Source organism: Augochlora pura, chromosome 7, assembly GCF_028453695.1.
Source record: "Augochlora pura isolate Apur16 chromosome 7, APUR_v2.2.1, whole genome shotgun sequence".
NCBI lineage: Eukaryota > Metazoa > Arthropoda > Insecta > Hymenoptera > Halictidae > Augochlora > Augochlora pura.
Window position 1 is genome coordinate 33539153 of NC_135778.1, and position 24602 is coordinate 33563754.

At 39.9% G+C, this 24602-nt stretch overlaps 2 protein-coding genes across 2 annotated transcripts in view; one reads left to right on the plus strand and one right to left on the minus strand.

The window, feature by feature from the left end:
* The window catches only part of Ache-2 (acetylcholinesterase 2), a 171891-nt gene that overhangs the window by 117569 nt on the left and 29720 nt on the right, over positions 1-24602 (minus strand). The window lies entirely within an intron of this gene.
* Positions 5437-6141, plus strand: LOC144473752 (uncharacterized). Its single transcript, XM_078187923.1, has 2 exons — positions 5437-5962; positions 6023-6141. The coding sequence occupies exons 1-2, from the start codon at positions 5522-5524 to the stop codon at positions 6044-6046; spliced, it is 465 nt and encodes a 154-aa protein (XP_078044049.1). The 5' UTR covers positions 5437-5521; the 3' UTR covers positions 6047-6141.

Sequence of the window (24602 nt, forward strand, 5' to 3'; positions counted from 1 at the left end):
AAAAGATTGACGTTACCCGGGGAACGAATTCTATTTTAACCCTTTGCTCTCGCGCGGCGACTCCTAGGCGCCGCCAAAAATTCCTGTGCTATTGTCCAAATTAATTCTAATAGCATCGGGCTTGTTTATATTTCAGAAACTGTTAATACTCCAAATTCTATACTTTTCAATAACAATAATTTCGTATGCATAAACTGTAATAAATGACATCAAGCGGAAATACAACAGATCAGATAATATATCTTGCACTTCGAATTAAAATAGCTTTGACTGCAGAGTAGACTTATGCAAATGCCTTTTATTTATATATAAGGTTTTGAAGATATTTATGATTTATTGTGGTAGTTGTAAATATCTAGTATAGTACAATAGTAATAAAGAAATAAAAATAAACGACTAAATAAACTCTATTAAATGTAAGATAAATGAATAGGCATTTCTCTTGTTAGTCATTCAAATAAAGTGAATAATGTAAAATAATTCTTAATTTTTTCTAATGTCTATATTATTTGTTATTATTTCTGCTCATTTTAATTACAACCGCATAAAATCCACAGTCTGATTATAATAAATGATCAAACATTCGTCATTGTTAGAACGAAGGCCTTCAGTCATCAAATTCGTGATTATCGAACTCTTTCAAATGTTTAATTTGTATTGACAATAACAGTTACATTTAAAGAAATTATTTTATGTTTCTATCGTATTTTTATAAATCAATGTTCGTATAAACTTTCAACTTTTATATCTGTTTTAATAAAACATTTCCAGACACAATTTTCTGTGAAGATTCTTCATCTACTTGGCTTCAGTAATACATGGTACAGGATGTCTCAAAAATCATTTGTAATTGATAAGTAAGTAATTAGTAAGTATTTGAAATCTAAGATTATTTCAAGTAACTTCTTCCTTAGTACAAATGCAATCCGAGGCTTCGTTTACGAGTTATTGACGAAAAACAGTGAGGGAAAAAGATTGAGCGAGTCAACGAGCGACCAAATGCGCGATTTCGCTGATTGGTACAGCCGCCTCGGGTCAGCCGATATCGCATCTCATTGGCCATCGTTTTTCATTAATATCGCGGAGAAAGTTTTTGCAAATAAAAATATTATTTAAAATAGCCTCAAGAACCCTTCTATTCTATTTCAAGACACTTCTGTAACGCCCCGTATAATTTCGTGTTAATAAATGACAGCTAAACCGCCGAAGTTAGTATCGATGCGAAAACCTCTAAAGCCCGCTAACACGGCACAGTAATTGCCCCATCATCCGACCCCGTCCAAATACAGCACTCGTCGTTCCTTCATCAAGTGTCGCAATTTCGCGATACTCGAAGGAATAAAAACGAGATCGAAGAATAAGAACCGTCCTGTTGTTCACCCGCGCACAATAACAGACGTCTGCGACGGATACACGTTAAATCCTGTATATGAGATAGTAAGGGGGATATATGGGCCATGAAAAAGACGGTATAGTTCCTTACGAGCGCATTGCCTCGGAAATGGTCAGAGGAGAGGAATAATGGCGGGCTGGTTGGCCTCCTCGAGAACACCGGCATCGAATTTCCAGCGTTCCTCTTTAAAGTCGACTCGAATTCGCCGGGCGCAGGTGTCGCGGAAAAATAGAAAACATTGGGCCGCGGCGGCGCGCAGTCGAATGCTCTCGGGTTCGGTGCCGAGAATATTCAAAGCAGAGAATCCATGGAACGGTGGCGTCGCGCTACGCGCAAATAAGAACGCCGTTCTTTCGCCCGTTATGACGGAACTTTAACGCCGGCCTCCCGGGGGACCCGTTCCGCCAGCCAGCTACCAACGACGATCCACTAGGCGCGCCTAAGTCCCTGGTCATTCTCTACGATCACCCTAACTTCCAACTCGCAGTTTACTCGAACGCTCCGGCGGATACATAGAAAAATGGCGGATGTTATAGGTGTCGTCTTTAAAGTCGTTCGCTCCGCATCTGGGTCATTTGAAAAGCTGGTACTCGATTCAGAGGAACCTCGTCGCGGAAAACATTATGGCTCTGGTAAGGGCAGGTTCTGACCTTTGATACGATTTAATATTGCCCTATGATCTTTTTCGACGAAGTAATGGGACTTTGAAGATCAGCAGATATTGTAAAACTTGTTTGCATGTTAAAAGTCGTTTCATTCAAATAATTGTAGATCGAATTTAAAAAAATCGTAGATCGGTTTTAAAAAATCATAAAGTTATAGTTTTGGAGCCGATGGAGAGGGAAGACTTTATGGTTTATGATGGTATTGATTTTACTGGAGGGAAATATTTGGTGCTCGTTTGAAAGAGGAGACATCATGCTTTAAAATCACTGTGGTTTGGATATACGAAACAATTTATCGATTTCTCGAGAAATCCGTAAAGTTGAAAAATATTCAAAAAATGGGGTTAGTTACCAATATAGTGACCGTTGACGTCACTGCAACGGAATAATAAAAAAAACATACGCTGCTAAACAGTGCATTCCTTGCTGTTTAAAACGAGCCATGTCTCACTCTCCTATAAATATTCTTAATGAAGCTACACTACTTCAAATATCGAGACGTCATCACAGGCTGACCGTGTGTCATGTTGAAAAGCATAGACTTCGCACTTGCTAGGGAATGCGTCGTCTAGTGGCAACAAAAAACCCTAGAGCAACATTCTTAGGCTCATTGTAAAGTGAAGACTCGACTCTGACCAGCCACAGTGGCTTCGCCCAGCAAAGACAGTGTCGGCGTGTCTCTCGCGAGGTCCTGGAATTTCGGTAAGTCTTCCTTAGCCGGAAAGATCTCAAAGGGATCCCAGATTAGGTTCGGCACGAGCCCGGGGGCATCCTTGTGTAGAATAGATGAGGTTGCAGCGGTGACAGCGAGTATTTAACATGCTCCTGTTGACACGTGGCCGGGGAGAGAGTCCCTGAAAGCCAAAGGACCCTCTTTCCGCGGCGCTCTAAACAGCTCATACATTTTAATGTCCCATCAGAGTACATTTACAGGCAGCGCCGAGTTATCCCTGGCCACCCGAGAGAAGCCCGCTATTATCCGACGACCTATGCTCTGATTGGCTGTAGTGGACTCTGTCCGTAATAATCGTGAAACCGATCTCCGACTGCCACCGTTACGACTATTACCAAATAGAGTGGCCGGGCCATAAATAACGATCGATTCGTGACAAATTGACAACAAGCTGGGGGAACAGGGTCGGCCAGAACTCGTCCTCCGTCGCGTCTCTGGTACTGCCACCAGGCCACGGAGTGGAGAGAGAGGGGCCGTGACTCCGTACGTTGTTAGCCGAGGCTCGAGAACGCCATGATGAAGAGAGAGAGAGAGAGAGAGCGAGAGAGAGATGAGAAAGATGAGAAAGAGAGAGGCCGGCCGCATGACCTTCCGTGGTCGCGACCCTCCAACAGAATTCCTCTTCTAAATTGGAGGTCCGAGATCACAACGGAGCCGAAAACACCGCGTAACAAGCTCGAGAGCTCTTCACCCAATTTTTCCAGACTTAAAGAGACCGTAACCGAGGCTCCTTTAATCGGCTTTCGCGACTCCACTCGACCCGCCCTCCCCCTCCTTCTCCTCCTCAGAGGCAATTTGCGGATCGAACAATTTAAAGCGGCAACCTCGTCTGTCGACCGACAAACGCGTCATCCAGATCTTCTTCTCCGCCGGGCTCCCTGTTTAATTAACCCCGGACACCATCCTCTCGGGAACAGTTCGGAACTGTTCGGAAAAACTGGGCTCCGCGGATTCCGCAGGAGGGAAAACTTTCCAAGAGGTGCGAGACCCGAATCTCATTACCAAGGAAATTTGACAGCACCACGTTTCACGGCTCCTGATGGCCGCCGCTCTCTGCCGGCGCAGATAGTGCACGCACGGCGAATTCTTCGCGAATTCCCGTCGTTCGAACGGCTCCGCCGGATCCATCGTAGAGGCCGAGGGGTAGGGGGGGGGGGGCAATAATTTCGAGTGGCGGATAATTCGATTGCATCTGCAGTCGACTCTCGAACCGTCTCGAAATTCCATTTGTCATTGGAGAGCGCACGCAGAGGGGTCACGCACAGACGTCACTATGTTTTCGTGTCCGCTTTCACGGTCCGACGACAATCACGCGCCATTAACGATTGTTCTGCACGCAACACGCTCGCTCCAGCGCTGCCATGCATGTCTCTCTATCCTCTCCTGTCTCCGACGTGTTCGGAGATCATCTACGAAATTGCGATCGCGATTTCAGCCGATTAACCGCTGAGATCGCGCCCGAATCGCAACATTGGTATTCGGGGATGGGAATTTGCGGAAGCACTTTGTCTATTGGATCGACCAATAGATTCATAGAATTTTTGCTCTTGTTTTATAACGACTTGTATATTAACCTCTTGTATAAGCTTGCTCTGCACAGCTTACAAAATTTACGCGGCAATCTTAAATGAAAGATTGAGGAAGGATGTGGAAGAGAAGGGCATTTTGCCAGATACGCAAGCGGGGTTTCGGAAACATAGAGGGACGATCGACAATGCGTACATACTACAGCATGTGGTAGAAAGGGAAACGATGAAAAAGAAAGGAAAGGTGTACGCATTGTTCGTAGATTTAAAAGCTGCTTTTGACACAGTGAAGAGAAGTAAGCTCTGGGAAGCCATGGCAGAGAGGGGTGTGAGGAAAGGACTAACGGAAAGGATTAAAGAAATATATACGGAAACGAGAAATGTGGTGAAGACAGACGAGGGAATGACTAAAGAGTTCTGGACAGGCGAGGGACTGAGACAGGGTTGCCCGCTCAGTCCCTCACTGTTCACTATTTTCTTGGCAGATATGGAAGAGCACATGAGGAAAGGCATTTTGGGGGGGATCGACGCAGGGAATCTTAGATTTTGGACTCTGGCATATGCAGACGACGTGGTGCTGGTGGCGAAGAGAGAGGAGGAGTTAAAAAGTATGATGAAGAGATTGGAGAGTTATCTGGACAGAAAGGAGCTGAATCTCAATGTGGAGAAAACGAAAGCAATGATATTCCGAAAGGGGGGAGGCAAGAACAAGGAAACGCAATGGAAATGGAAGGGAAGGGAGATAGAGGTGGTACAGGAATTCTGTTATCTGGGGATAATATTCCAGAGGAACGGTAATATGGATAAGCATATTAGAGAGAGGACGAAGAGGGCAAACGTAGTTTTAAATCAGGCATGGGGCATTGGGGAGAGAATATTTAAAGATAATTTTAGAATGAGAATGTTCCTTTTTGATATGTTGGTACTGGGGGTGTTATTATACGGAGTAGAATTATGGGGGTACAGAGAAAGAGAAGCAGTAGAGCGGGTACAATTAAGATATATAAAGTGGACACTGGGCCTAGATGTAACTACGCCAAGTTACATAGTGCTGGAGGAGACAAAGAGAGTGAAAGTTAGCGTGTGTACAGGACATAGAGCTATAAGGTTTGAGGAGAATTTGAAGAGAGGTGGTGAAAGAAGAATTGCTGCAGAGTGTCTGAAGGAAAAAGAGAGAAATGAGGAGCTGAAAATCAAAAGCAGAATGGAAAGGGAGGAATATTTTAAGAGGAATGGATGGAGCCAAGAAGGTGTAAATCGGTTGAGGGATAGTGGAGAAGATGTGGGTTCAAGGTTGAGGAATAGAGATGTAGAGGTGCAGCAGCAGAAGCAATTCCGCAAAGTGGCACAGTCGAAATTTAACCCGCGGTACCAAAAAATAAAAATCTGGGTTCTTCCAGAGTACCTGAGCAAGGAAGGTAAAGGAGGATGCCAGAAATTAGTAGCGAGAGCAAGATGTGGAAATATGGAAAGATGGAACAGATATTGGGAGAAAGAGGAAGAAAGAAACTGTGACCTGTGTGGGGAGATGTTTGGGACACTGGAGCATCTCGTAAGAGATTGCAGGAAAACGGAAAGAGGAGTGACGATCGAGGAGGTAGTAAGCGGTAGAAAGAACGAGAAGGTGGAAGAATGGCTGGGCAAGGTAGATAAAAAGAGAAAAGAAAGGGCAAAGGAGAAGGCTTTATTAGGATTTTAGAGTAAGAAACGGTTTTTAGGCAGTAGGTAAATGAGATAAGTGTGTGAATGAAAATGTATATAATGAATGAAAGGTTAAGATAGAATTGTAGAGTTAGGTTTGTGTAAACCAAGTCCTATTTCTTGGCCGTGAGGCTGAAAATAAATATATTATATAAATTAGTATATTAACCTCTTAGGCACGACTGGATTTTACGCGAATGAAATTTTTCACAACTAAATTACCATTTTTCTGAATACAGAATTTGTTTGGTATAGTTATATATAGTATATATAGTATTAACTATATATATTCGTTTCTTAGTGTACAATACATATACACTTTCACTTTAATCGTTTACTTTAATAACTAAAATTTATTTATCAATGAATGTTCCACCGGGCTTACATAGAATACCCGGGGGTAATTACATTCCTACTGCCTTATGCGGGGGCTCCAAGAAAAAATAGATAAGTTAATAAATAGAAATAACAAAGGTAAATAATAACAAATTAGATTACGCAGTAAATAAATAAATAGATATAATTGATTCTATAATACAAATGAGTAAAACACGAAACATCTACAAAAGCCACCATAATGGCGTGTCGTGTCTAAGAGGTTAATCGGCGTAGTGAGTAAGTTATTAGGAAAATTTCAATCGACTGGGTAATTATTGTAAATCAATGTGGAGGGGTGAAGGTTTAGTTTTACTTTTATTGTGGATATTGTTACCACGGACTCAGATGATTAATCTTTTAATCTCATCGTGTCCACCATTTTAAATTTTCTCTTCAGTATTGCCATAAATGCTTAAAATCTGTAGTGTAATTATTAACCTACGAATTTTAAGCACAATAAATATCGTTCTTTAATAAACTGTAAATAACACAGTGACATTTCGAAATTCCCTCAACATATCCACCATTTTAAATTTAATCTCCACACTTTTGCCGTAAATTCATTAAATCCGCAATGTAATTATTAGCCTGTGAATTTTAAGCAAAATAAATACCGTCTCCGCCAATATCTTTTATAGATTCTAAAGAACACATTGACATTTATAAATTCCCTCAATGTGTCCACCATTTTAAATTTTATCTCTTCAGTTTTGCCTATAGTTTATGCCAGTAAAAGCGTGAAATCTGTAGTGTAATTTTTAACCTTCAAATTTAAAGCAAAATAAATATTCTCTTCAACATTATCTTTAATCAGAAATAAAATAACAAATATTCTAAAAATAAAATATCCACCATTCGAAATTTCATCTGTCCAATTTTTTCCATAAATGAGCCATCCGTAGTATTAATTATATGAATCACGCTTAAGAAAGGTCTCACATGCGATGACGTATACACACACACACACACAATCTCAATTCTCGATCGCATTCACTCCAAAACGTTCTCCCCTTCAGAGCCTTTCGTTTTTTTCTATATCGAGGTTCAAACGTAGTTTTCTCCACTCCATTAGAAGGAGGTCAAAGAATTTTTTTTCTCGACTTGGCTTCGAGACTCAATCTCCGGTTTCACGGATGAGAAGCCCCAGTCTTCGATACCGCGATGAATGAAAACGCGGAAAAACGACGGAAAAACCGCACACAGGAGAGGTATCGGGATTCGAACCCGGGCCGTTGCAGCGCGCGTCGTCGGTTCGATGCTCCATCGACCGAGTCACAGCGGCTCATTAAGGCTATCGGCTGCGCCGGGTTATATCCTCCCGCTCGGATCCATCATCCTTCTAATGGACGGATGCAGATCCGCTCCTTATTTTTCCAATTCCATTTGTTGTACTTTCCAACGAAACCGCGTCATTTTATCGTTCATTTTGGTACAGTGGAATCAGATACTGTGGCGTGCTACCGCTTGTTTATTTTCAAGTAAAATTGACTCTATACATAAATACGAATAAATATAATTGACATTTATATTAATGATCTATTGTTAATTTCTAATAATGTTAATTTATTTACATAACGGATTTTTAAGTGAGTACATAAAACTGCATATCTTTTTTCAAAAGCTATTGATTTAATCAAAATGTGCCCCATTTATTTCAATACACTTTTCGCAACTCGAGTTTAATTCATAGATGTCTGTCTTCAAGAAATTCTGATTTTTCGGATCAATAAACTATATGGAATTTTTCAAACTGTCTCCATTTACCCATTTAGCCCATAAAAACTACGCATACGTCGTACAAAACAATTGCGAAATTAAACGAAGTAATATGTAAAATTTTATAAAATGTAGATCTTTCGTCAACGCCGACTTTCACTATTTTAAACATTTAGGACAGTTTTTACGGGCTAAATAGTATATTAATGGAGACAGTATGAAATATTCCATATCAGAGTTTATTAATTCGAAAGATCAGAATTTGTTTAAGACAGGCATTTCTGTATTGAAGTCTCGTTGGAAAAGGTGTAGTAAAGCAAACGGGGTTTTATATATTTACTTAAACATCCGACATTTCATATGCATCAACCTAATAATTTTACTTGAAAATAGACGAACAGCGCAGTAACAAGCTTTACTATCTAAATAAAAAGATTTGATCGTATAAGACATATCAAAACGTCTTATCTAAATTAAATTAATTAATTCGTTAAAATTGAACATGTAAAACGAAAAGATTAAAATTTTTCGTACTTAATTTACAAATTATACCGTAAGATTTAGGAAAGAATATAAAAAGAAGTACTGAAACAATGAATCCAAATCTTCAGTGAAATAAATAATTCCCACGTTTCAAAATTACGCACGAAGAGAAAGTAATTATTTATATATAATAAAACATCAAGACGCAATTCAAACGTTTCAAACACTGTGACACATAAAGGAGCTGTTTTTCTCGTCGCAACCTGAACTAACGCCGCTAAAACGCGGTAATTGCCGTGCTTACCCCATAATTAAATACCATACGCAAATATTTGTTCCGAGTGAGAAATCGATATCCCGTGGCCGCGGCGTCGGAGAAAAGATGATTTTTCCCGAGCATCGGCGGTCCAATTAGAACGCTCGCAACACCCGCATTGTTTGCGAAACCGAAAGCGCGGCGCGCACGATTTCTGCGCGCGTCCAATTAGAATAATACCATAAAAATAATGACACACGCTGGAAGAAAATACCGCCGCGGCGTTCCCAGACGTTTCCGCGATTTTCCGGAGGGACAGCGCGACGCGGCGACGGCGAGTCCCGTCCGGTCCGGTCGAGAATGAATTATGTAGGACGACGGCGGCCGGCATTCTTGGCGGGCCGCGTCACGTTTCCACGGAAAAGAGTCCGATGCAACGATACAATACTAATAGGGGGCGCAGGTGGCCGCGATGCGTCCCGGCAATAATAAACAGCAGGTGTTTACCGGCCGCATCGATACATTGTTCACGCGCGGCCGGGAAATCCGTCCTCGGCGCGTCCGCGTGTTTTTTTAATTAAAGAACAACAAACGGACCGCAACGGGCGTCGGCTGGCGGCGCGATTAACGATAACAGGCCGACAGCGAATTCGAGGAACGGAATTACTAGTGGACACACGATCCACGGGAACGGTGCGTTCACGGAAACATTGCGGAAAAATCGATCGCTGGAATAGCAAATAGACTTGTAATTTTTGTCTTCGGATCGAATACAGGATGCGGCGAGTAAAAATTCTTGGAATGCTTGTTACGCATGGAGATTGTGTTTTTATACGTTATTGTTGTAATAGTGTGATTGATATTTGTTTGTTAGATTTTTGGTTACGTGAGAACATAGAGGTATTTGTGATATTTAGTTTAGTATAGTGAATGAAAATGCTAGTATATAAATAGTTGTACATACATATACTATTATATATTATTATACAATAATGATATTATTATATTATTATGTATTAATGCACAATAATGATAATATTATTATTACATATTAGTGTACAATAATGTTAACATTATTATTATATATTATTATTTATATATATTTATGTATATTATTATTGTAAAATAATATATAATAATAATAATATGTAGAATAGTATGTATAATAATTCATATAATAGTGTAACATTTTTAGTCACTAAATTAAATTAAACGTGACAAACATTTTTACCTTCTCATATTAATTATTGTATAATTATACATACAATAGTGCAATAGTACATAACAATAATATATATATAAGAGTACATACTTACAATAAATATTTTACGCAAAGATAGCAGACTATCAATAACCACTTCTTGTCGTCTAAAAATTAAGCACTTTTCAGTGGAACAATTAAGACATTTTTCCGTTTTTAACGGAACTAAGGGTGAACTCTTAGGGGTACGAAAGTTATGCGATTCCATGCACAGTTGAGATAACAACTTTCGCAACTTCCAAAAATCCAGCGACATTCAAAGTACCGCAAGTGGGAAGCAAAAAATCGTAGGACAATGAACCGTAGCTCATTTTAAAACTTAAAGTCTCCCGTTTCGAACACAGGAAACAGCATTTCACTACAATTTTTTCGCTCAAAATTACAGCGCGAAATATGAAGGTAGTCCCTTCTCGACCATTTCTCGAATTCAACTTCTGTAAAAATCACAAACAATTTCTGAGAAATTTCTTCTTTCCGACGAGTCCAAAAACATCGTTTTATCATTTTTTGTAACCAGACTTTGAATATAATATTTGCAGTAGAAGGTGAATTCGGGGCTGAAGTTTTATCGAGCTCACCGCTGCCGCAACATATGTCGATGTTCAAAATTCGATAACTTCGTGAAAAGAAATCGTCTGTAGAAATACAAGGACTCATTTTAAAGGGCATAGAATGCTCTTTCGAACGAAGTAAGTTTTTTTCGTAATAGCGCCACCGTATCATATTAGTATTGATTTTTATAACGATTTTGATTTGATTTTTATAATCATTTCTGAGCATTTAATTCGACTATTATTTGACGAGATCTAGAGATCTCTAAGGGCGACCACAAAATTTGATTAAATTCAGCTCTATAGTTTCGTTCGGTACGAACCTTTCACTGTTCCGCGGTCAAACGGCATTGTGCGGTGTTTCGATCCCGGCACAATCGGAGCAAAGGAGGCGAAATTTCCCGATCGTCGGACTAATTGATTTTGCGCGGCAGTGGAGGGGCGTCTTTCTCGAAATTACGAGGGGGGTGGACAGAAGAACAGGGCGGGAGCAGAGACGGGGTGGGTCCAGATTTTATTTCATCGGAGCCGCCGCCACGCCGCGGCGTCACTTTGGAATCGTACGCGCGCGCCGAGAAAGCACTCCTTTCCACCGCGAGACGCGGTTAAAGCGTCCCCTTTGAGGTCCGGGCGAGCACAAAGCTTTCGCGGACGCGCACAGAAACCTTTTCCACCTCTTTTTCCTCTGCGGAAAAAAAAGCCGCGGCTAAAAAGAGACGCGACGCTCTCCTGTCCGGCCGCGAAATAGCCAGAAATTCACGCGCAGGCGTCGAGACGATGTTATTAACAATTGTGTTCCGCTTTCTCGAGGCCTCGAAACATCGATCTCTTACGCGTCATCGACTTTTCGCCGGTTTTATCCGGACCGAAATTACTTTAGCTTTGTCGTTAGGTCTTTGAATTCGTCTCGATGCCAGGTATAGTGTTACGAAGTTAGTATACTGCTCGACAGAGGTACAGCGTGGACTTTGCGATACAAGGTGACCGGGTTTAACCCTTTCGGTACGAGCACTCTTTCCGCCGTGACACTCTCGCTGTACGAGGCCCCGCGCCGAAAATTGCCGCCGCACATGACCAGTACTCCTTTATAAGAAGATATTTCCTAAGCGTTAAATAAAAACTGTGCTTAATAAAAGGACATTTTTTAACAATAATGTTGCTTGTAGCTTAAGAGATACTCAGAGGTACTTATATAAAATATTAAGAGTTATTTCTATAAAATTCTGTTATTTATACCGGTCTCGAGTTATTGTTAATCAAAGTTGGCCAATCTTTATTGAATATTTGTCTATGCTACATTTTTTGGTCGAACATTATATATATATATTTATTTTAAAAAGATCGAGATTTGTTTGATTATTTATAACGATATGGTACTTGTAAAAAAATGAATAATGATCAACCATTGTTATAAAATTTTATTTTCGTATCATTGGAAATGTTTGATAAATCGTCAAAAATTCCATTTTCGCCGCAGTTGCATTGGGCCGGTCAGAGAACACTAGTATTGCGAACATCTGCTTGTTAAAAACCAAGCAGAATTTAGACGTGTACGTATTTCCACTTAAAAGTTACGTGTACATATTAACAATACTGCAAGCTTTTATATAAATGAAGTCCGATTTCTATCAGTTCTCATTAATTTTCTACATGAACTAATTGTTGTTATACTGAAATAATTTATAATTATTAAAGGAATTTATATATTACTTCCAAGTCACTGAAATTATTAAAACAACAACACGACAATTTTATTTGATTGCCTGATGTGATTGATCTATTTGTAGATTTTCTCAAAGTTCGAATTGCTAATCACCAACATTTTTACTTCAACGAGTAAAATAACTGTAAATAAATAAAATAAAACTAATAATAGCACATAACAATATAACAATGATAATAATAATAATAATAATACAAGTATAATTAAATTACAAATTTAGCAATTTTATATTCTATAAGAAATAATAAAAATAATTTCAGCTTCGTTTTGAGGATTTTTTCTTATTTTTATTATTAATTTTATTTATTTTTAAATAATGTTCACTTTAAAGAAAATGAAAGTACTTTTTAAATAACATTAACAAAGTTGACGTTTGGTCAGAAATTACAGCTTCTCGAACTACTGTGCAGCTAAGAAGCATCGAACGTCCCCGTGTAAAGCGAAGCGCTAGCACGTCCCGGCACCTCCGAATATCTCCGGTCGCCAGTGTTTAGGATATCCAACAACGTATAAATTGATATCCAGGGGATTCGAGTGCCCAACACCGTCCGGCCAATCCCGATCCCGCAAACCGCAATTCGGATAATCACTCATAAACGCGCCGATCGACCGGCCTTCCACCTGATTTGCAATCCAATGATCGCACCCAAGCCAGCCAAAGTATCGAATTTCCTCGTTAGCGCCCGCGAAAGCCAGCCGACCGACGATTGTACGTCCCCTCGGAGCCGCAACCTCGGTCAGCGTTCCGATTCGAACGCCTTTCCGTCGAAACAATAGAAATCGTGTTCGGAAAGTTGGTAAATGCCAGAGAAATGATCAACTATCAATGATCAATGACGAAAAACATAGTTGTAACCGCGACTCGCGGATGATATTATGAAAAAGACTTAGGTTGCTCGAAAGCGCATTCTTTGCTCTTTGAAATGAGCCTATGGTAACTTATGTCTGATTTTTTTGGCGAAGTTACAGAATTTTGACAATTGGTATGTGGCGCGGCAGCGGTGAGCTGAAAGTTGAAAAAAAATCATTCAACTCCCCACAAGTCAGTAAATGGCCAAAAAATAGACCCGGTTATTAAAATCGCTGCAGTTTTCGACACGATGAACCTACAATAAAAATTCATAGGCATCTGGATAGCATATATTTCTGCATTTTAAAGGGATCAAAGACCAATGTCCTAAAATCTTTTCCAGCAAAGTTACAGAATTTTGAACGAACCCAGTTCGCTGTCAAATTTCGCATACGCAACATGAGAGCTATACTCATCATTGTCTTCGAATTAGTATAACTAATTAACCTTACATTTATCAAGTAAGACATTTTGAATCTTTCATTCTATTATTTCATTCGTTCTGTCAGAAAAAATTAATATGTTATATTATAAATTAACTGTTCAGAAAAATAAACCAAAGGCACAGCAATTTATTACTACCCAGAGTAATTGACATTATTACTCTAACAAATAATGCTGATATTTACTCCTATGCAGTATGAAATTTTTATTAGAAGGTAAGGGTTAAATATCCAGCAGTGGACACCCGGTATAAGGGCGAGGGGTCCGGTAGGAAATCGGCGACAAATCGGTCCCTGAAATGTAAGCAATTACGTCCGTGCAACGAGGGGCGGTTTCGAATTTGTTTGACGTGACTCCGCGGGAGGGAAAAATGGCGGATCAGCCGGCGGCTGTAACAGTCAATTAGAGGAAACGTTCCGCGGTCGTTATTCCGTGGGCTCGTCTGAATTTCAACGGGTTTCGGCGGCCGGCTTCGACCCAGCCGTTCCAGCATCTGTTGAATCTGGCGGGCCGCCAAGTCCCGTCGAAGTAACGCCGGCCTGTTTCTTGTTTCTTATTCGCGGCAACCGAGCGGCGTGCGCCTGACAACCGTGACAAACTTTCGGATTAACCGGTTATCGACTGAACCGAGGGGGGAAATGGACCGGCAAATCGTCGAGAAATCAATACGCAGCTGCCAAGCCAGTCGAACACGATTTTTATATTTAACACGTCTGACACTTTGGCCGCGCGTGTACTACCAACACGATTTTCTTCTTCACGGAAGGTACGTCGAATGATTTTCTAAGTGAAAACGGACTGTCAGAGGCAGACAAGGTTGTCTTTAAGTAAAAAAACACTTTTAGTAGTTTTAACCACTCAGCTGCGTCGATATATTTAGAAGAATTATGCGTTTTATCGATCATACTGAGTGTAGTTTTCTTGGTAATTGTTCTAGAATTATCTTAAAGCGTGTGAAGTTTATGAATATGTTACCATAATTATAATACATTTTGGCATAAGTCGTAAGGGAAGTATTTTATTATAAAATGTAAAATTGCCATTTCCTTATGACGTGTATACACGTCGCACGCAGCTAACTAGTTAAGTAGAAATGGTCTGTTATGGACAGATGTAAATGTTTGTTAGTAGAAGGAGAATATTAGAGACAGATAAAAGTGTCTCTGTGTAGAAACAGACCTTCTGGATCAGACGAAATTCTATTTAAGTGGATACAGACTATTGGAGATAGACGAAATTGTTTTCAAGTAAATACAGACTCTTAGAGACAGACGAAATTGTCTTCAACTAAATTCAAATGATTACAGACGAAATTGTCTCGGTGTATAGAAAGGACTTTTGTAATTAGGCACAAATAATTTCAAGTAGAAACGGACTATTATGGACAGATATAAATGTTTAAACAAATTGAATACTATTCACGAAAAACTATTTTCCAATAATCTCTTCAACACGACAAATACAATAAATATTGCTGTATTATTACACAGTTAGCAAACGTATTAAAACTGTCTACTATGGAGAAGCTTCTCGTACACCCGGTATATAGTTGAACAAAGTGGACAGTGTTTCGGAGGCGGGAAAAAATACGAGCCGCCGTTCGAGCAACATGTTGCCAGTGCCGGCGAAAAGAGGCGATAGCTTGACCGAGGGGATGGGCTCGAGTGGGATTTCGACGGATGTCGATAACAATCGCGTGTGTTTTCGTTGGAACGGGACTCGAAGCTCGTCCGTCGATACGGCCAGTCGTCTTTGCCTTTGAAATCACAGGGGCGATCGTTCGTTTGCGATCCTCCGACCACGGAGCTCCAATTAAAGAAAACCGCGCAAACATCGCTCCGGATCCGACCGAGAAATTCCGAATAAAACAGCGTTCCCTCTCCGCAAGCTCGCTGTCGGGGGCTCCGGCGAGCATATATAGAGAGTTTACAGAATGGCCGGTGCCAAACTTGCGCCATGTGTTACTCAGATAAAATAGATGAAAAATGCTTTGTCTGGAAATGTTTTATTAAAAAAGAAACTCTCAGAAATTGATTGGTCGACGGACACTGTTTCGTAGCGAATCGTTTGCGTTTGATTGTTTATTGTTATTGCGTATGTTCAGCTTTTTTTATTACTGTATTGTTCCATTATCTTTAACATGTAATTCTAATATTTTTATTTAAAAATTGTGTACGTGGAATATGGAGATAATCGTTTGCAAAATATAAGTATACAAAATCGACGAATTTTTAACTATTTTTGAGTTTTAGTACTTCGACGATTGTAAATAATTTTATGGGATTTTAGTTGATGTATTGAATGGCGTCTCAGTGTGGTCCAGGGATTTATTAAAATGAAAATTTTAATTTTTATTAATTATTAGGAGATCTGTAACCAGGTAGTGCGAGGATGTTTTTAAGACATTTGGTGTGCGATATTCGACCTTTAAACAGACGTCTTAAAGACGGTTTAATACGTAATAATATTAAGGACGTCTTTAATACGTCTACTCAATAGAAACTACTTAAAACGTTGGGAACAAAATCAACAAGTAGCTGAAGACGAAACAAAAAAAAACGAATGGTTATGAACAGACCTTAAATATTCATACAAAATAAAAATTGTCTAAATTAACTACGAATAATAAAAATGTTTTTATAATCGCGATTACAATAAGTTGACAACGACATAACATTATCCTTAAATTTTTCTAACCTCATTTAAGTTCTACATTTCCTGCAATAATTTTTATCATAAATATGTAAACTCTCCCATTTCTCATAAGTACATAAACTCTCACAAATACAAAGCATATAAACTCTCCCATTTCTCATAAATATTTCTCACGGATTTCCATCACATTCCTGACAGCGTTTATTACAATTTAGCTTCCGGTGACGGCGATCGAAGGAATCGGCATTGCCCACTTGCGAGATTAGAGCTTTTACGCTCGTTGATCAATTTCTAAACGAATTGTTTGTCACGGCAATGAATAGCACGGACAATTAAGCGAATAATTCCGTTGGGTGGGGGCTTACGCGTGTCGGGGGAGGTGCCCGCGTGTGTCCCGAATCAGATTGCAAAATTGACTGGTTGTACAAATGATAGAAACAAGAGTCATGAATATGCATGACGGCCGGTTGAAGCTGTCCGGCGCTCGTATCAACGTGTGCGCTAATCGTGTAATCCTAAATCATGGCTGGCCCGAATACAATCAACATTCGATTGCGCGAAATACTGGGGCAGGGGTGTGAATCGGTCCGCGTTAAAACATACGCGACAAGTGTCGGCTCGTTGCATCTGAAATGATGCTCCGTTGACCTGGATTTCTGGCCGCGTCCGAACTGTACGCGCGCCTGAATTAACGCCGAGAATAATAGGCGCGACTATGAATAGAATATGTCGGCGGGAACCGATGGATTTTATAATATATACAAGGGAAACAATAAATGACAGACGCGGACGTCGCTGAGACCGCGCCGCTGCCGATACCTGGGCCCGGCTTCTAGTCCCGGTCACCATGGCAATTATTTTTACCAGGCTTCCACCGTTTTTCTGTGTTATATATTTTCTGTATTATATATTTTCTGTATTATATATTTTCTGTATTATATATTATCTGTATTATATATTGTATGTATTGTATATTTCCCGTATTATTGATATATCGCAGGGATTATTATTTGTTGTTGCGACGGCAACACCGAAGGTCGAAAGTGCCTAGCCATCCATTTAGTCATTAAGTCATAGACATGCGAATAGACCGACAATAGGTAAAAAATCCGACGAACGGCGACGAACGAAATCACTTTACGACTATCGTACGTAACGAAACTCGACTCGACGAACGGACAACACGTGCGACAGACCCACGGTTCTGTTGCACGGACTATTCATCAATTTTACTGTAACAAAGAAGACGACACAAATCAGAACTTTCTACCAAATTTCCTACTCCTCGTGCCAAGTTTCTTGCGGCACACCTACCTTCAATCAAAAACGCTTCGTTTCCTCCACCAAAAACTAGCCTCCATCAATCAACGAAAAACCGAGGTGACAACAGACAGAACACGACGAACGAAAGACAGATCAAAGTATCCATTCAAACATAACGCATTCAAACATATTCAGAAATCGTGAATATTATACTTGTACAGTGTTGGAAATAAAATGTAAATAGAAGCAACCAAGCGTCTGTATCACTGCGGCATTGTACCAAACGCGTACATACAATCCAGTCTTACAAGCCGGATCAACAACAACCGCGTATACATTTGGGAAACCTATAAAACTCCGTGGTAATATAAAAATAACACGGCATACGTTGGATAGCAATAATAGCGACAGTTTATTAACATGTTCGTCGCCGCGTCACCCATATCTGGGTGACATTAATTTCTGACCAATTTTGAAAATTTATTTTTATTACAATATATGTATTCGAGCAAAATGAATTCGACTATGCTTTTCGAATGCGAAAGAATTCTAATGTCATTCCCTATGATAAATGTGAACTTTTTGGTTTTATTTTAATTAATTAAATTGCTTTAATTATGTGGGGATTTTAGTGTCTAATCGTCGGCGACGAACGTGTTAAAAATATCGTACAGCAAGTTCCTACGACTTAAGCAACAACGACGACGACGGCGACAACTATATTTAACAGTAGGTTTTAAAACAGTAACTTATGATAGCGGCACAACTGTATAACAATATTCCTTTAAAAATAAATTACTTATTCTACGAAATGTTTATTCTTTATTAACATATGTCAAATTGACGCATGCCGCAGAGATAGGTATATGGGAAATCTCCGTAAACCTAGTGTTAACAACGACGACGCAATAAGTATAACCACGGCAACAACTACAACAATGCACAAGTGCAGGGCTTTGAGAGTTTGCAGGGCGACTGTTCTCTCAGAAATGCTTCGATCTTTTCCGTCGACCCTTCCACTCTCGCAGTCTTTTCCTTCACTGTCTTTACCACATTCTCTCTCTCTCTCCCTCTTGCATACACTCTTTCACACTCTGTCTTATTCTTGCTCATTCTCTCTTTTTCTTTCCTTATCTCCTTTTTCACTCGCTCAAGCTTTATCTTTCGACCACGCAGGACTTCGAAGAACCTAAGAAATGATCCCAGGTCACTCGAAGTTGTCCAAACACTCTGTAAACATCTGTCTCATTCGTTCCGTATTTTACGACTCACGCTCTCGACCATTCTGCCTTTTAAACTAGGACAAAACCCTACAATATTATACAGGGTGGGGCAATAGCTATTGCCACCTCAAATATCTTCGAAACTATAAGTTTCACAGAAATATTTGCTGAAACAAAATTGCACAGTAGGAAGGGGGCCATCCGGTGGCGATAATAGTTTTTTTTGCCGGTGGAGGTACAGTATGAATTTCACAAATATTATTAATGAAAAACTTACCAATTCAACTGAAATGAAATTTAATTCTTATTTGATGATCGAACGCGGCTCAGAGGAGATACGTGGCCGTGGCTCCTGTCACTGAGACAGGCTTGAGTCGTCCTGCTCGCGCGCGCAGCTGCACGAAAACTCGTCGGTGCGCAGCCAACTTTAATTGTTAATAACTCGTTAACAAAGCCGCGGATTGCATTTCGGCAAAGGAAAAGGTTACTTGAAATGGCCTCAGGTACCTCCCATTTCCCGGAGTGCACATAATTTTGAAACACCCTGTATAAATCGACCGTTCTGCCTTTAACATACATTATACAATTTTTCCTGGGAAAAATATACTCTCAGAAAAATGTAATCCTCCGGACATGTTCAATCCCCCTGAAAAATTCAGGAATTTTAAAAATGGCCTGCGAACGCGGAACGGGATTCTGGTGTATTGGATCGATGGCAAATCTCGTCAAGTTATCGTACAAAGAGAAAGCTTTGCAGAGCTTTAAAGAGCTTTGAAAAGCGAACTATATCTGTGGGTTAGAAGGGTGGGCGTGCTGGTGATTCAGATAAATTGGGATCGATAGTTGTGAAAGTTCTAAGGGAGTCTTGATTTCGCGATGGTGCTGTCTCGATTTAAAAAAAACGTAGATTGGTAAAAGGATATCGTAAATCGATATTTTTCGACTCGTTGGAAAAGGGAGACATTGTTTTACGAGATAACGTTAGTTACAGTCGGTGGAAAATTTTTTTGAACGCTCCACAGGTCTGAGAAATTGAGAAATCGTTGTAAATACATACTCGCTTTCATGTTTTGACGATTATGAAGAGAGAAAAGGAAAATGCAAAGGGGCGTGCGAAAGTATAGACTGTGCATTTTATAATGAGCTAAAATAAATTGTCATTCGATGCTGTTTTATGAAGTTACAGTATTTTGAATATCGACAAATTTGTATTGTTCATTTCTTGTCTAGGTTAGGTCTAGTGTGGACCAGTCAACTTTGATTGATGATAATTCTGTGAAAATTGATCATAGAACGATGACTCTTTTTTTTTAAATTAGATCTTAAAATCTTTACTTTAAGATACTATTTCTCAATTTTAACCTTGACATACCCCTGCCTCAATAATCTTTTAAATATAGTGTCATATTTGTTATATCGAAGAATGTCTTTAAACTTAGCAAACATGACTTTACATTAAAAAATTTACAGTAACAAACATACATTCAACTACAGATCTAGTAACAACGTCTCAAAGTAAAAGCTTCAAGCTTTAATTTTCAAAAATACTCATAATCCTACGATGATTCTTCGCGAAATAATCACCTGTCAATGTTATCGATCAACACTGTCGATCGAAGTCATCTTTAAAAATATCCACCCATAATCTTCCTACGCTACAATTCCCTTAATCAACGTGTAAATAAAACCCTCCAAGATCGAAGAGAGATCTCATCGCGATAAAAGAGAGCTGCCGAAAGCTCTCCCTAGGAACGTTGGAATAAAAGACACCCGGGGAATCATTGAAATTTTGGGGGACGCGGGGGAAAACGGTCGTTGAAAGTCGTCGAAAATTCCGGGAAATGTGGTGGGAAATGGGCGGAGCCAGCTGGTCGACGATAGAAAATGCAAGGCATCGCGACTGTCGCATATTTGAAGCCGCAAGGTTATGCAGCCGGGCGCAGATATATGAGCCAATGTATACTAACGAGGTAATCCCTGGCCACCTGACGTTCCAGGCCACGGCTGTCGTCATACGTTCTGCTACGTGTGCATCGGTATCCTGATGCAGCAAAACAGGCCACAAGAATGATACATCGGGGGGGTGGACCGACCGGCTGGAATTCTGCCAGTGATTGGCCACGATCCTGTTACGGCGGACGCTCGGCTCGCGTTACCAGCTGAAAAGTTTCCACGCGTCGTTCGCGCGTCGGTTAACGCGGCGTCGATCGCGTGCACGCCCGCTGCATTTTAATTGCATCGGCCCGGAAGGATCTGCCGCTCTCTAGAGCCGCGCGCCGCCGTCTGAATCTGGAACTCGGCGAATAAACCTCGGCGAAACTGTGCCGCGAATATCATCAACGGAACGCTTCAACGTTTTTAGAACTCTCGACGGGTACGGAAATTCGAGGACCGTAACCGAAATTATCAACGCGTTTTCATCCGACGCTGAAACTAGCAGTTTATTTTTTTTTTTATCAAGAAACGCGATGGGCGCTGTTAAAGAGCGCGCTTCGCTCTTCATAACGAGCTAACATGGATTGCGGTACGATTTTTTTTCACGGAGTTACGGCATTTTGAACGCGGAAGGATTGTGTGATATAATTTCGGTTGTTAAATGGCATTGCTCTGACGTGTGATTCGAGGCGACATTGGATCGTAATAAAAAATCGTTGATTGGTGCTTTTCAGCTCGTTCGAAAAAGGAGATTCTGCTCTTTAATGCGACGGTGACCTCATTAGCTAAAAACATTTGTTCGGTTCTCCGGGGCTCTGGAAAATTTTTCAAATGGTGAAAACTGGACGGTTTCACGTTTTTGTCTGTCGTCGGAGTACAACATTTTTATCGGGGAAAAGCCGTCAATGGCGCGGAAGCGTACACTTTGCCCGTTAGAATGAGTTGTAATACACCACTTTGAATATCGAGCGTCTGGCGGTACCATTGCATTGCATCGGTCGGGTCATCGAACGACGATTTTCACGCCTGCGATTGAAGGTGTCATAGAATGAGGGAAAAAAAATCGCGGCAATATTTTTTGGGAGTTTTTCGGGAGACATCATTGTTCAAGATCGTGTTAGTTTCGGTCGACAAAAAAAATCCATCAGTGTCTCCGCGACAGCGGATAGTTGAAAATGGGCGAAAACGAGTGCGAAACGCAACGAAAAATCCACCCTTTTTGTATGTTCAGTTGCTCCAATTTAAATAATTATTGCCTAAATCCCATTAGTTTATAGGTTCATAATATTTTATATGCTATCGTGCTTATTACTAACAACGATATTCCACAAATGAACGTTCTGCATCGTTTAACAATTCTATAAAATAAGACTTCATTTCGCTGAATACGAAAATGTGAAAAAATCGCGAATATAAAAGGTAGCGAAAAAGCGGGAATTTTTCTACATTTTTTATTCCAAATAATAGTAACATTAGCAAAATTAAAACAAGGAATATTTTAACCAGTGCACAGTGAACCAGTCCATAAGAAATTTACAAAACAATTCGAGCGATTCGAAATAGTTTTAAAAACGGTAAACGGTTAAAAAAAACGGTTTTTTTTAATTGCAAAAAATTGATTCAGAAATCTTTAAGTTATGTATTTAATTTTAATTGGACGAACAGAAAGCGCTCAGCTGGCTAATTATATAGATCATAGCAAACGTACCGCCGTGATCATTTTTTCTTTGTTAATGGTTGTTTTGCCATTCTTATTTTCGTTATTGATTCGTTATTCGTCATTGACTGTTATTATTTTTCAAATATATCGTTATATTAGTAACAAATAATATATTATTTATTATATACAATAAAATATAATATAATAAAAATAACAAATCATATATTACTTACTATGTATATATTTTGTTTGGACATTAATTATCCATCCGCCGTTGTCCCTTCCAATGCGAATCAATTAATAAATTGCACCGTAGGATCTATGAGTAGTCGAGCGATCCGAATTCAAATGAGGCTTCCTCGAAGAGGTGGGTCGTCGCTTGAAATATCGGCGGATCTCATGCTCGCGACTTATTTTTCACACGACGGTGTCTCCCGTTCATAGGAGCAAGCAGTAAAAATGCACGGGAGTGGCGCGCACGCGGCCCGCCCCACATGTTCTCGTTATTTCAACGAGAAAAACAGGCTTTACGCGGGTGGGTTAGGGTGAACGGCGGCTCGCGTCCGGGATATACAGTGAAATCTCGTTGTTCGAACAGGTCGAACGAGCTCGGCCCGATTTGCAAATCCGGTTGCGTCGGGTTGCACGCGTTTCCGGTCTGATCTCCCGTTACCAGGCATCTTTATGTGAAATCGCAATCCCGTTGTCGGGTTTCCGTCCGAATTATCAGGGGGATATCTTTATGGAACGGGAGATTTGTTTTTTCGCCGTTTCTATCGGAATTATATCTGCTTTCCCGGCCGCGGATTTCCATAAAATTTCGCGGCCACCGGGGAACCGTGTGCGCGCGCGGAACCGAATCGACGAATAAAAATTCCGCGCCTCGAGATATAACGGAGAATCGACGGATTTCCGCCGGGAATGGTAATCGTAAAGAATAACCGGATGACCTTGATATAACCTTCAGATCGTTAAAAATTGAGAAAATAGTGGGCGATGCTTGACGTCTTCGTCGAAGTACTGAGAGAGGTGTTTTAGTTTGTCTTTTTTTTTTAATAACGTGGCTGAGAATTTTGTTTAGAATTTCGACTTGAACTGCACACCCTGTATATGAAGGGAAATATGTTTGTTGGAAATTGTGAGAATGTGTTATAATTGTGGAGAATTATAAGAACTTATTTATATGGAAATATTGGAATGTATTCATAGAGCATTGTGAGAATATATTTATAGGAAATTGTAAAAATATATTTGCATCAAGTTGTGAGAATATATATTGTATACAGTATGTGAAAAAAAATATTTTCATGAAATGGTGAGAATACATTTACAGGAAATTATAAAGATATATTTACACAAAATAATGAAAATATATTCATATATGAAATTTTACGAGAACATATATCTTTGACCTCTACTACTTAATATCATCTTCCCTATCGTTAAATTATTGTATACCCTATATAAATATCATAAATATTTAGAAATTTTCCGCAGAATAAATAAGCGTTCTCTTAATATTGCTATATACATATTTAACAAATTATCATTAATAAAATCAGAAAGTAATTAATCACTAATTAACCCCTTGCCGTACCACTTCCTTCACAACTACAATAATTAAAACTTCATCGATCACAATAATTTTTTCGTCAACTTTAAGAGCAACATTTATACCTAACATATTACTAAAAATCTCCACCATAAGTCTGACTCTTCAAAGTTCTTTAAGTATTTAATAATTAAATATCCTCCGCGATACATGGTAATATCAGAATAAAGAAATAACTACAAAGAACGTAACCATAACATTACCCAACCATAAAAATTAATATTAAACTCAAAACGTCGCAGCACTGCGCGGCGAATCAAGAAAATTCGGGCGAAGAAGGTATTACGAGCAACCGTGAATTCGCAATTAGCGTCCCCGTAAATTGTCACGTAACACAACAGCCGCGCCGGCGCGTTCGGGAATCGCGTGTGTTCCCCATAGAAAAAGTAAAATCGTAGCGGACGCACAAAACCGGCCGGAAATCGGCCGGCAATCACGTCGGTTCCTCCGCGAAGTCACAGACCCGTCGCCGATGTCGTTTACCCACACTACTGTCCGGCGCCGCTGATGTCATCTACCAACACTACTAACCGGCGTCCACGATATCATTCACCCGTTCTACTTGGCCCGGCTA

What these genes read in the sequence shown, in the direction of transcription:
- LOC144473752 (XM_078187923.1), top strand. Translation starts at nt 5,522, where the DNA reads ATGGAAAGGGAGGAATATTTTAAGAGGAATGGATGGAGCCAAGAAGGT. An exon ending in TGGAAGAATGGCTGGGCAAG is followed by an intron (nt 5,963 to 6,022) that starts GTAGATAAAAAG and finishes TTTTAGAGTAAG; the next exon opens with AAACGGTTTTTAGGCAGTAG.